General features: G+C 40.3%; 1 protein-coding gene across 2 annotated transcripts in view; it reads left to right on the forward strand.

The window, feature by feature from the left end:
- The window catches only part of TTC21B (tetratricopeptide repeat domain 21B), a 34,631-nt gene extending 33,572 nt beyond the window's left edge, over positions 1-1,059 (forward strand). The window contains exon 29 of one of the 2 annotated variants that reach the window (XM_082285031.1): positions 757-1,059. In XM_082285031.1, the coding sequence (XP_082141157.1) occupies positions 757-834 (78 nt within the window). In that variant the 3' untranslated portion in view covers positions 835-1,059. The remainder of the gene's footprint in view (positions 1-756) is intronic. The other variant, XM_082285032.1, reaches the window with a different exon arrangement.
- The last annotated feature ends 11,526 nt before the right edge of the window (positions 1,060-12,585 follow it).

Genomic DNA, 12,585 nt, shown 5'->3' on the forward strand with positions numbered 1-12,585 from the left:
AAAAGTGACTGGCCTATCATATGGGAAGGGATATTCAAATGGCACCACCTTCTTTTGGCCATGTGGTTGCAATTTGGTGAATCCGTACAGAAGTATAGCTGAAAAGTTTATCAGATCAAATATTAGTATCAGCAGACACTGTTAGAAAGTAACTTGAAGTATTTTCTTTGTATGATCCAAACATAAGTATAGTGGATGCAGAGTAAGAGGAAGGGCTGCTATTAAAGAAGCAGAGGGAACATTATGAATTAATAATTATTCATATAAATAATAAAATTAATTAAATTTACTCTTTTTGGGAGAAATAAAGATAGCTAGAAAGGACAAAATGAATGGAAGGATAAGAGAGAAGAGGGAATTGAAGGGAAGATTAAGTAGGTAGAATATACTAAGAAAGAGCCTAAGGGAGTGCAAACATAAAGGCAGGCAGTTCATCGTTGCAGAGAAAGTATACTTAAAACCTCAGAAATGTCTCCAGAGGTCCCTTCCCATTCATGCATTTCAAGCCACCTGGAGGCTTTAGCCCTTTACCCCCATGTCTTTTGCACCAAGGTGAAAGGACAGTGGAAAGGAAGCAAAGTGTCTTTGATAGAGCTGGTTTGGACTTGCATATGTGGTAGTCTCTATCCACAATTAAATACTCGTGCATTCGTAAAACAAACTTGTCATGTTGTTATTTTAGTTTTAAAATGTGTAAGCTCAGTGATGAGGGGGATTACCAACTCAGAACTTTTGAGTTGTATTGTCTTTTGACAGGTCCTTAAAGCACATCCAGACTATCCAAAGATCAGGAAGGAAATACTGGACAAGGCCCGTGCATCTTTAAGAAACTGAATTTGTTTTTTGTATGACTCATGGACTTCTGTTAATCAGTCTTCGGAAACTATGAATGAAATACTGCAGTGACGGACCATGTCAGCAAAAAAGTACTGTGGAAATGGTGAATTTTACTGTATTAGAGATCTGGATTATTTTTAAGAAAAATCTGCAACGCTGAAAGAAATTGTATTTGTTCTCATTCGGGAAAGAATACCGCTCCCATGTGTGTTATGTAAAGTGTCATCCTAACAAAGTGTTACTGGCCTTATAAAAATGTTTTAAACATATAACTCAGTATTCTGTTGTGTTTATTTGGAATAACACTAAAACAACAACGTGTCTTATCTAGTGGAGGTCCATTGTTAAGATGCTGGATTTCAGTTTGTGTAAACCACTACTTCGTAATTACAATGTAATCTTTATTAGTACAGGTGTATTTCTAAATTATGAGGGTGTTTTATTTCTACATATATTAAAGGAATGCTTTATTTTTTAAAAAATCTTGAAAACAGCTCTGTGCATTGTTTTTAATTAAATTTACATTCTAAAATGAAAATGTAACACTTGAAATTTAGATCCTATGTGGATATTCAGTTAAGACTTTCATAGATCATACAGGTTTTACACAGAATTTGCTTTCTGCTCATGCTGTTATCCACCTGTCAGATTTCCACAAAGAGAAATATTCTTAATTTGTAGTGTTTAGTCTTTTAACATTGTGTGTATAGACAATAGAGTCATATTTGCAGGAATTTGCACTCATTTTGTTTAATCTCTATAAAACATCTTTTTAGAAAAATAGCTCTTATTACAAGGGATTCTGAAGCTTGTCTCAGAATATATCTGTGAATCTTTAGGGGAGTAGTAGTGTGTCATGAATGAGTGAAGGGAAGGAGAAAGATCAGGTTTCTTTTCACTGATGCAGAATGTTTGAAAAAACACTTGTACTGCTGTATTTGGTTTTCAAACAGCGCTTGTTGTATGTGTCTTACTAGAAAAGTAATGTTTTGGCATGAAAAGCGAATTCTTAATGGTACTGATTAAGTTTCTATATTTTATAAGCAATTTGAGTTTTTAAGCTTTTCCTGTTTACATTGTGTAAAGTCACTTTCAGTTTGATTTTTGGGTTTCTTTTTAGGACAACTCAATGTTAAGGCTACAAAAGGGAGCCTGTTTACAGTTGTATGTAATCTTGCTTATCAATAACTGGGTGCTGTATCATGGGTAACTTTTTAGCCTTGTTTCCTGAATACACTGAGGTGCATCGCTTGGACAATGATGCTGCCTGCTGGTGGTTGTTTGGTCCTGCATTCCAGTAACTTAGCTGTTGGTCAGCTAAACTAAAATGAATAGATGCATCTCAGGACTCCTAACACTTCTACAAGATTTGTGTGAATATTAGAATTGAGACTCAAATAAGTGGCGTCTTCTTCCCTAGGGATCCTTGAAACATACGGTGTTGCTTTGTCTCTTCTGTTCGAGCGCTGTCAGTCAGTGTGTACATGACCATACCAGGCACAATACAAGCCCCCTGGTTTTTGCATGTAGGTTTTGCAGCATGATAGACCTCAGAGTAGGAAGATTTAGTATACTAGGAAAGAACTGATGGTATGGGAGTGGAATGAGGAATATGGAAGGATCTGGAAAGTGCTGAGGCTGGGGGGGTCTCTGACAGGTGGGCTGTGGGGGTCAGTAGGCTATAAATTCTTAAATTATGCTCTTTGGTGGGGTTTTTTCACTATTAAAAACCAAGTACTTATTGAGGCTGTTTCTAGTAAAACAGCATTTCTTTGTACACAGCCTTATTCATGCAGGATCGATGTGGTGTTACTTCCTGGATAGCATAGGAATAACATTTAGCTGAAGTTTAGAATAAAAATAGGTGCAAGATGTTTTCAAAAAAGCCAAGACATCTGCATCTGATTTGTTTTTCTCATACGATGGACATTAGCCTTTCATAAGATGGATGTGACAGATTAAGTCATGACAATGGTAAGATACAGAAATTAGTTGACAGAAATTGAACTGAGACTTTAGGCTTTCTGTGGCTAACTTCTGGTGAAGAGCTTTTTGTACACCATGCAGGTAAGATTTCTGAATTCTCATTAGCCATCTTGAGCATATCTAGACACTGGTGTCTTTTTATAGATGAGGTCTTTAAGAGTACAAATGAGATACATATTTAGATTTCAATTTTCAAAAAAGGTTCTAAGTAGTCTTTCAGAAAAAAATCTCACTTTAACGTAATCTCAGAAGAAATAAATGCCCTTTCCATATCCTTTTTGGTTTATATAAGCCAATTTAAGTTTTCCTGTGCTGATTTTCTTTTTCTGCTTTCTCTGCAGAAGAAATGGTTTGGTGTTATTCCTTTCTGCTTTTACTGTTTCTTACTTTAAAAATGCATGTTTTGAAGTTTGGTGGCGGGTTTTAGCTCCTTAATAAATGGGTTTGAATGGAAGAGACTTCTGCAATGGAGGGGAGTCAGTAATGCTAATTTCAAAGCCCTGCACTCTTCAGTGTGTTGTTGCTTAGCAACCCATCTTCCAGTTTTGCCTTTGATGAATAAAAGAGGGGAGTGAGGCTGTGGTTTCTATTGATTCATTCACTGAAACTGAAAATCTAAGCATCTTGTAGCTATAGCAACATAAGCCATAGGTGTCTCTTCCTCTTCTCTCTTGACCCCCTTTCATCTGCAGGTACAGAATGCCCAGAATATCTTCTAGAGGAAATGGACAATTTTTGGTAACACTGTACTAAATAATATTTTCTGTTTTAATTTGCTACCGGATTTTTCAGATTTGTACCTATGCTAGAAAGATGGACTAGGGAGTATCTTTAGGCAAAAATAATTAGTATAAATAGCTAAAAATAACTAACCTAGTAAGACTCTTACCAAAAATAGAGTAGAAGGAATTGTAAGGGGTTTCCCCCCATTTCTGGACTAGATTTGACTATTGCAAATAATTTCTCAAATACGACTATAGTAATTTTTAGAAAGGCTGCAGACTCCCTAAAATCAGGCAGCTCTGGTTTAGTAACCGAAACTTTAATCTTTTTATTCATTAGATGAGTGAGTAATTTTATAAACATACTTTAAACAGAGCTTGTAATTTTAGACAATTTGCTGAAGATTTTCTGAATTACTTATCTTTGAAAGGTGATGTTTCAGGGAAGTCTCAGTAGTAGCAGTAGGTTCTGGCTCTTTAGAAGCTGATGATAACTCAATAATGTATTTATTTATTCAATAATTCAATAATAACATAAATGCTTAACAGGGAAAAAATAGGAAAAGAGCTTTAGGAAATACTTCAGTAGCAAGTACTTCTCCATCACCTTATGACTGTCACTTTTCAAAGATCTCAACAGTGATTTTGCTGTCTAGCTTCATTTGCTCTCTGGCTTTACCTCTTGCTTCATCTTGCAATGAAATTAGAACTCTGTGGTTTTTGCAACATTGACCTGCCATAAAGTGTTGATAATTGGACCATTACTGCAAAAATCTTATGCTTTTGTCTCTGCTGAAAGTTGTTGCTAATTATGTGACATGGTGCTTGCTAAAGGAGAAGCTATGTGAATGGTCTAAGTCTTGTTTGGAAGTGGGATGTTTTTTGATACTGTTCAAGTCCACTTGCCTCACTTGAATTTTGTGCTACAGAAGTTGAACACTGGCTGTGCCTGTCTCAGGGGATGTAGTGCTTAGTACAGTTTAAGCATCAGCTGTCAAAGTCATAAGGAAGGATTTTAACATCCTAGAAATAACAGAATATATGAAGTGTGAGAGATTCTGGTCTAAATCTTATTAAGTGTTCCTGAGCAATATTAATTGCTAAAAGAACTGGTATCTCCATTTTCGGCACTGTTGTGACACAAATCAGTGTAACTACTGCCAACTCCCCTTGTACTTGCTGAGTGCCTTTAGGTACCTGCGGTTCAGCAGCTCAAATAAAGAGATTTTGAAGTGCTGGGGTGAGACGCCTGATTGTGCTGCTATTATTTGAGAGTAGGAAGAAGGGGAGACTCTACACTCTGTTACGGGAGTGCAAATACTACTTTTGGGTTTCTTCTCCCCCACATTAACCCATGCTTGTGTAGAAAAGTGATTTTGTATCTATCTCTCTGGAAAACTGCATTGTGAAGAGAGGGAGCTCAGTGTGATGTCCCTTGTCCCAAGCTGTGATCTCACCTCAGAGGGATTTTGTGTTCCGTTTCCCAACCATGTGAGCTGGGCGTGCTTGGTCAGCCCCGTGTTGCACGCCGTAACACTTGGGTGGTTGAAGCAAGCGCCGCTGCCGTGCCGCCCTAGCTCGGCCGTGCTGGCTGCGCGCTCTGTGCCGGTGCCAGAGCCCCGCGGCGCGGGATGGGCGCAGCGGCTCCCCGGGCGCGCCCCCGCTGCCGCCGCCGGCCGCCTCGCGCACCTGGGCGCCAGGTGAGGGCGGGGCGCGGGCGCGCGGGCGCAGGCGCGGGGCCGGCCGCGCGCACCTGGCGGGCGCGGGGCGGAAGCCGCAGAGCCCGCCCGGCTCCGGCCTCCCGGGGCTCCGGTGCCGCCCGCGCGGCAGCGCCTTCGCCGTGCTCTCGCCGGACGAGGTGAGTGGGGGAGCCTCGGAAGGCACCGCGCTGCTCCGCTCCTTCTTGGCCTCTCCAAGGGCTGTGGCCGGCGGCGGGACAGCGTCCGGTGCCGCTTCTCGTCCGCTCGCCGCAGCCCGTGCGGGCGCGCCCGGCGGGGCTCGGCAGGCGGGCGGGAGTCGTGAGGTGAGGGAGCGGTCCTGGGGCGGGCACGGGGCCGGGGCTGCCCCGGGGGTCCCCCTCAGGCGCCCCTTGGCGTGCACGCTCCACGCGCGGTCCCCTCAGATCCCACCGAGGCCGCCGGCCCCAGTGGCCTTCCCGGGGCCGGGACAACCCAGCCCTGCGAGCTCCGCTCCGCTCCGGGCGAACGTGGAGTGCGCGAGGAGCCCAGGCTGCCGCCTGTGCGGACACGGAGCTCCGGGAAGTGCCAGCCGGATGCACTGTCCGAAGCGAAGGTATTGACCGAGGGAGGTGTCTCTGCCACGTACGGATCCCGCCCAAGGGTTTGCCCGCAGTACCGCACTGATTCGGGGCGGCAGGGTGATACCAACTATGTACATTGCCAGCAAACTCTGGCGTATTTCATCCTATACCAAGGGCTTTTAAAGAGTTACCGCATTGTCTCTGCCCTCCGGCGGTTTGTTACTCTTCTGCACAGCAGGTGACAATACTTAGACAATGTTTGCTTAGGTCTGGAGAACTGACTGAAAAAGTGTATTTTAAATTTAAAAACCTTAGTGACATGGATTTTTATTTTTTTAAACTTTATGTAAAATATTCTTTTACAAAGAAGGATTTATTAATAAATATTTTTGTTGGTTAAATTGAAAAATCACTGGAAATACAGATTTTACGTATGTATCTCAGTAGCATTGTACATGTTAGTCTTCTGTAACAAAAAGACCTCTTTTGTTTAAAAAATTATAAATTGTATTGATCAGTTCAGTTTTGACTAAAGCCAGTGGTACGCTGCTGAGCTGCCAGACTTAGAGCCTGAGACAAAGCAGCCAATTTAGAGGGTTTGGTTTCCTTTTTTAGCCAGGTTTGCTCAGTGGTCTGGTCAATTTGGCATCTGCTACTGTCATCTCAAGGCTTCTCAATAACAGAGCAAAGTAAAAATTAAGTTAGTTACCGAGAGCCTGAACTGCTATTTTTGTTGCACTGTGGGAAAGAGCAGACCAGTTTTCCTCCTCCTTGTAACTGCTATTGCCATTTAACGTGTCCCTTTTTTGGGGTGGGGTAATACCAGAAGCAGGCCGGATATCTTGAGCCCTGTCAAAACAGGAACAAGATATAATTGCCCTCTCTGGGACATTTCCCCAGTGTCTGTGGTTCTAGGTGACACACTGTGTTGCTTTGAGACAATTTTTTTCTTGCTTTGCCCAAGTTTGCTGCCTGGTTCGCTTGTTCCAAGAGCTGTTACCTAGCCCAGGGTTTTCCCTTTTTTTGGAATCAATGTAGAATCATGTTCATGATATGAAATGCTGATCAGTTGCCTGCCAACACTTAAGAGTTTCTCATCCTAATCTGCTCATTGTTGTGCCTGTCTTCTTCAAGATCTGAAAGTGCCTCAGGTTTCTAAACCATAAAGGACTAGATTTTTTTTAGTCATGTAAAGCATAGATTTAGTTACTTACTGTCTGTCTTACTACTGTCTTGATTTTCCCTAAGACTCACTGAGTTCATGTGCCTTAGGAAATAGTTCTGCTTACAAACAAATAAGTCATATCACAAAACTGACAATGATTTAGTAATTAAATTCTGGAGTCAAGTGACTAGATGCAGTGGACTAACATTATTCAGCACTGAAATGTAGCTGGAAAAGAGACACTGAAGTGGGTAGAGGCGGAAAGTGAAGACACCTATGGGAGCTTCCAATAAATATTAGTTCAGCAGTCACTAACCCAGTAAATCTCCCACGAGGAGACTTTCTTTGCTTTACTCTTATCACTTAAACAAAAGTTTAAGGCCAGTTAGAAAACTGTGATTTCAAGACCTGCACTTGATACTAGGATGTTTTTGTTATCTTAGAAATGTTCCTACAATCAGGAAAACAAACAGAAGTCCTCTGGTTATGGTCCAGACATTATCTTCTGGTGCTTAAATGAAAACGATACACTAATCCTTCTAAGTTAAAACAGTACTTTACAGCTGCTATCATGCTCCCTTTTCATCATTGCATTTTTAGGGACAGTCTAAAATAATTTAAATGGTGGCCCAAAACAATCTGACCAAGGGAAAAATAAGGAAAATACAGAGTTGAGTGAAATTTCAATTTGAGATAAGTGCATAACATATCCCAGGTCTGTAAAAATAAGCCATAAAAACTTTTATAAAATATGGTTACTGTATATTTTTACTATGCTATCAGTTATCAAAGGAAACTCTCTTCTCTGCCTATCACTTGCAGTGCTTGGCAGTAGAAAAATAGTAGTGCTAACTTTGAAAGAGCATGTGAAAGTTTGAAGCACTTCCATTAAAATACATAGAAGGAGGTTTGGTGATGGTTTGTTTGGGGTTTTTCCTCATTTATTTTTTTGATCTAAATGCAACTGCTGAAGGAGATACTTGACCAAGTTGTGTTTCAGCAAGCTGTTCTGTGCTGCTGTTGCTCAGAATTTCTTCAGCCTTCTTCAATATGCTCATCCAGAAAGTACAGCTTCTAATTTCTCTGTCACAATCAGTGAGGCAGGTTGCATCCAGTATTTGGTAGAATAACTTGTGCCATTAGTGTTTCTAAAATGAAGGCCCAGGAACCGAGCACATTCAGTATTCCTCTTATAATTTTTTTCAGGAGTAGAACCACACTTCTACTGGCTGAGCTTCAAAGAATGTACCCGGAGGAATAGCACCTGGGCTTAGTGAATTTCTATTTCTTTTAGGTATGTATACCCTATTTAGGAGCGCATTCAGTAGGAATTCTGAGTGGAACAGATAAACTAGTGTGGAGATAAAAACTAGACAGGTGATTCTGTTTCTCATTTTCATGTCTTTAGTCTTTAACTTCTGTACATTTCATCATTTGTTCCTTTACTTAAGTCAAGGGCTAATGTTCTTGTAAACAGTAGCATAGTTTGCTAAACTTAAGCAACTTGTTTAATTATTCCCAGTTTCTGAAGTGCTTTTGAATGGTTTTGATTCTATGAAGAACCTTCATATTCGATATAAAGCTAAACCTTTATGAAAGGTTCATTCTGAATTAGATGTTTCTTAGTCTGTCACCAAAGGTGCTTATGTGAATGGATGTTCCTCTGGGATGTACTTCTAGGAAGTGCAAACAGTTTTGTTCAGTGCTTTATTTATTTATTTATTTATTTTCCAGTAGAAAAAAGCATCAATTTCCATGGTGGTAGAAGATGAAAATATCATTTACTGAACTGATTATTTCAGTAACTAATGTTTTAGTAGCAATTACATTGATATTCATGCAAAGAAAACAAAAAGCCCTGTCTAGAATTTTAGATTCAGAAATACCAGTAGTGGAAGTAGCACTTCTTACAGTTAAAATGTCCTGAAGTATATTTGTCAGAGTTTTGCTAATTTGGCGAGAACAGTTGATCATCACTGTCAGGTTTGTTTGGTTTTTTTCTAAAGTATTTGCTCAGTGTTTTTATTCGCACAGCCACCTTCTGATGAAGGGGACTGTAAGGTTTGAGAAAGGCATTGTATACTTTGATAACAAGGAAAAATAGACAAGCTTTTTATGAGACTGTGCTTCTGGAATTATAGAAGAATTAGATTAAGTTGAAGCCAAGTTATCTAGTTAAAGAGTTGTGATTAGAGTAATTCCGAAGCATTTTTTCCCTATTTTTCCCATATTTTAGGATTTTTGTTTTGGTTTGGTGTTAGTATTTTTAGGGGTTTTTTAGGTTTTTATGTTCTATAAGCAATATTGTAAGGAAACATTTGAAACCTATTTAACATTCGGATAAAAGAAAAGTAGATTTTAAAATGGTTTTTTTAAAAAAACTGACATCAGGTGTATTGTTGATACTAACCCCAGTGAATTCTGTCTCACTCGCATGGTTTGAAAGAATTTCTGCTGATTTGGGTTAATGATACTTTCACTTTTTTATAAAAGATTATTCTCTACAGTGTTGTTCAGATCAAGCTAACAAAAAAAAAATCATAATTTTCTGCTTGTAGGCCACATTAGCAAGGCTTTCTTGTAAGAGTTTTTGCAGACAGTCTGACATCAGAACCAGTGGGTGGCATAATGTAACATAGACTGCATTGAATTCTCACACTGCCCATGTGATGTGGTTTGAAGTAGTGTGGCAGCTGCTTTTTGGCACTTTTAGAAGACTTTTGTAGTACATTTTAGTTTCCTGGTTATTTTCTTCCTAAAAAAAAAAAAATCCAACTTCAGATGTTTAGGGCTAGTTATTTCAAAGTGCTGTAAGAATCCAGACTACTATTAGGGAAAACAACACTAATGAAGAGAAGATTAAACACTTTGCTAAACAGTCACCCCAGGGAGTTTAATAATGCCACATACTTCTTCAGCATGTCCTGGAGGATTGAATAGTAGCTTGGTCTGTGTTTACTGACACATTGCTATGCTATTGAAAATGTGAGAGGCATTTGTGGGGAATAAAGATTGTATTTCTGACTACAGAATTATCCTGGTAAAAAACCCTGAGTAAGATACAGCTTTCATGGCAAATGTTCTTTGGACAATGTAGCTTCTGTTCTGGAACTGCTGCTTTTTTTGTGCGACAAAGAACTCTTCTCTTATTGTAAGCAATATCCCTATCAGATATTTTGTCAACAAAGATACACTCAGCATTTGTCTATATCAAAAGGTTTTGCTGTATGCTTGTGGCAGTCAAGCCTCTGTCCACATGGTGTTTGCTGCACATACTATTCCAAGGCTGTCACTTGATCCTTTCTTAAAGAAACATCACTTGCTCTTGTTTCTGTGCACGGCCTGCTGGCATGTATGCTAGTAGAGTGTACTAATCCACACAGAAGAGGGTAAGTTGCGTTGCTGTCTCCCACAATCCACCTAACTCAAGGGAGTTGTTTTTTCTAGGGACAGACACATTTCATGTGTGTTGTGGCAGCATGCTCCACGTTTCTTGTTTCTAAGGCGTCTTATGACACCATGTATTTCAGATATATATATAGATAGATATAGGTATATATATAAAGATGTTTTCTCTTTTTTCCATTTGAGGAAGATATATTTATAGTGCTTATTGATTTCTAAGCTTTAAGATTTACTAGTATCTTACACGCTTGGGCATGGTGTACTGAGAAACAGTAATGTGATTTTCTTTTTGATGGTGTTAGGAATGCATTCCTGGTTAGCAACCTGCAGAGACTGTCGCCCCTGCAGTGCTGGGTGCTAATCTGTACATACGGTTGGTGTTTTACATTGTATATTGCATTTTCATGGCAGGGTTAGGAGGTGAGGATGACTGCACAGGTGGCCTCTGTGATAAGAGACATGGGGCTGCCCCTCCACCTCCACACTCTCATCCCGGGCTGGACACAGCTGGTTTGAGCCAGCTTAAAATAGACTCACTGTTGGCCAAAACTGGGCCACCCAGTGTAGCAGGTGGTGCCTCTGTGATGAGGTATTTAAGAAAGGGTAAAAAATACTGCACAGCAGCTGTGAGAAAGAGGAGTGAGAAAAACAAGAAACCCTGCAGAAACCAAGGTCAGTGAAGAAGGAGGGGAGTAGGTATTCCAGGCACTGGAACAGATACTCCCCCTGCAGCTCATGGAGAAGACTGCAGTGAAGAAGAATTTCTCTGCAGCCCATGAAGGACCACCCCAGAGGAAGTGTCCACTCTGCAGCCTGTGCAGCACCCCAGGCCAGAGCAGGTGGATATACCCTGAAGAAAGCTGCAGCCTATGGAGAGCCCTTGCAGGCGCAAGATCCTGGCAGGAGCTGCGACCTGTGGATGGCCTATGCTGGAGCAGTTTATGCTGAAGTACTGTGCTGCACAGAGAGAACCCGTGCTGGAGCAGGGGAAAAGCGTGCAGAGGAAGCAGTGCTAGAGATGAAGTCTTACAAGCTAACCACAGCCCTATTAGTCATTCCTTCTGCACCACTATGCAGAAAGGAGATAGAAGAACTGGTAATGAAGCGGTGAAGCTGAGCCAGGGAAGGTAGTTTGAGCCTTTGTTTCTCACCATCCTACTCTATTTTTAATTGGCAGTAAATTCAAATTCATCATTAGAAGTCTGTTTTCCCTGTGACAGTAACTGGTAACTGTTCATGCTGTCCTTAGCTCAACCCATGCGGTTTTCCATCTTATTTTGTCCCCGCTGTCATGTTGAGGATGGAAAGCGAGAGAGTGGCTGGGTTGTTGTCTGGCAGCTAGTCGAGATCAACCCACCAGACACTGTGAGAAAACAAGACATTTTTCAACCTGGTAGTTCGGTAATTTGGTTGCAATCCTTTCATTGGGAAGGAAAGTTTTTATTTGTAGTCTTCCACTATAAAGGTATTGGTATTGCAGTTCAAATGTTTCAGCAGTAAGGAAAAATGGGAAAATAAAATGTGACACGGACAGAAGTGGACTGGTTTGTTTGGTTTGGTTTGGTTTTTTTAAATTTTGTGAGTTGTGAAGCGTGTTTTTGGTACCTTTTAGTATGCTGTAATATGCTTCCTCTTTGCACTCTTAACAATAACTCTGTTGTAAAAACACTGTAGTTTGAATGTATGGGTTTATTAAGCTGACATAAGCTTTGAAATACAGTATAATGTGAAAGAATCCAGATGCTTAGTTTCTCCTGCAAATACTTGAAGGAAGCCAGGTGAGGGGTGGGGCTTTTTTGTTTTCTCTGACTTGTATCTCTTCCTGAGTATATATTACTCCAATTAAGATCTACTTGTATTTCAGAGGAATAAATAGAAAAGAAGTTTTTTGCAATTTTGTGGTCAGTAGTTAACAAGTGGGAACTAACTTTGGCTTTTAGCTAGATGCTGTTTATTTCCCTTCTGGACTCGCATACATGCAATTTAGACAAAAATGAAGCTATTCCCTGAGTAGCTATCGCAGCTATTCAGGCTGGTTGCAGAATGCATCTTCTTGTAAACTGCCAGTTTGGCAAAGAGAATTTAATTCAAATTACTCAGATTTTGGTAGTCCTCAAATGTCTTTCATAGTTTCATCTTTGAAAGCAACTGAATAATTACTTGTCTGTGAAAAAAATAGTGGCAGAAACTTTAAAATTGTTGAAATAAGT

The sequence above is a fragment of the Coloeus monedula genome, assembly GCF_965178545.1.
Source record: "Coloeus monedula genome assembly, chromosome: 7".
Classification (NCBI taxonomy): domain Eukaryota; kingdom Metazoa; phylum Chordata; class Aves; order Passeriformes; family Corvidae; genus Coloeus; species Coloeus monedula.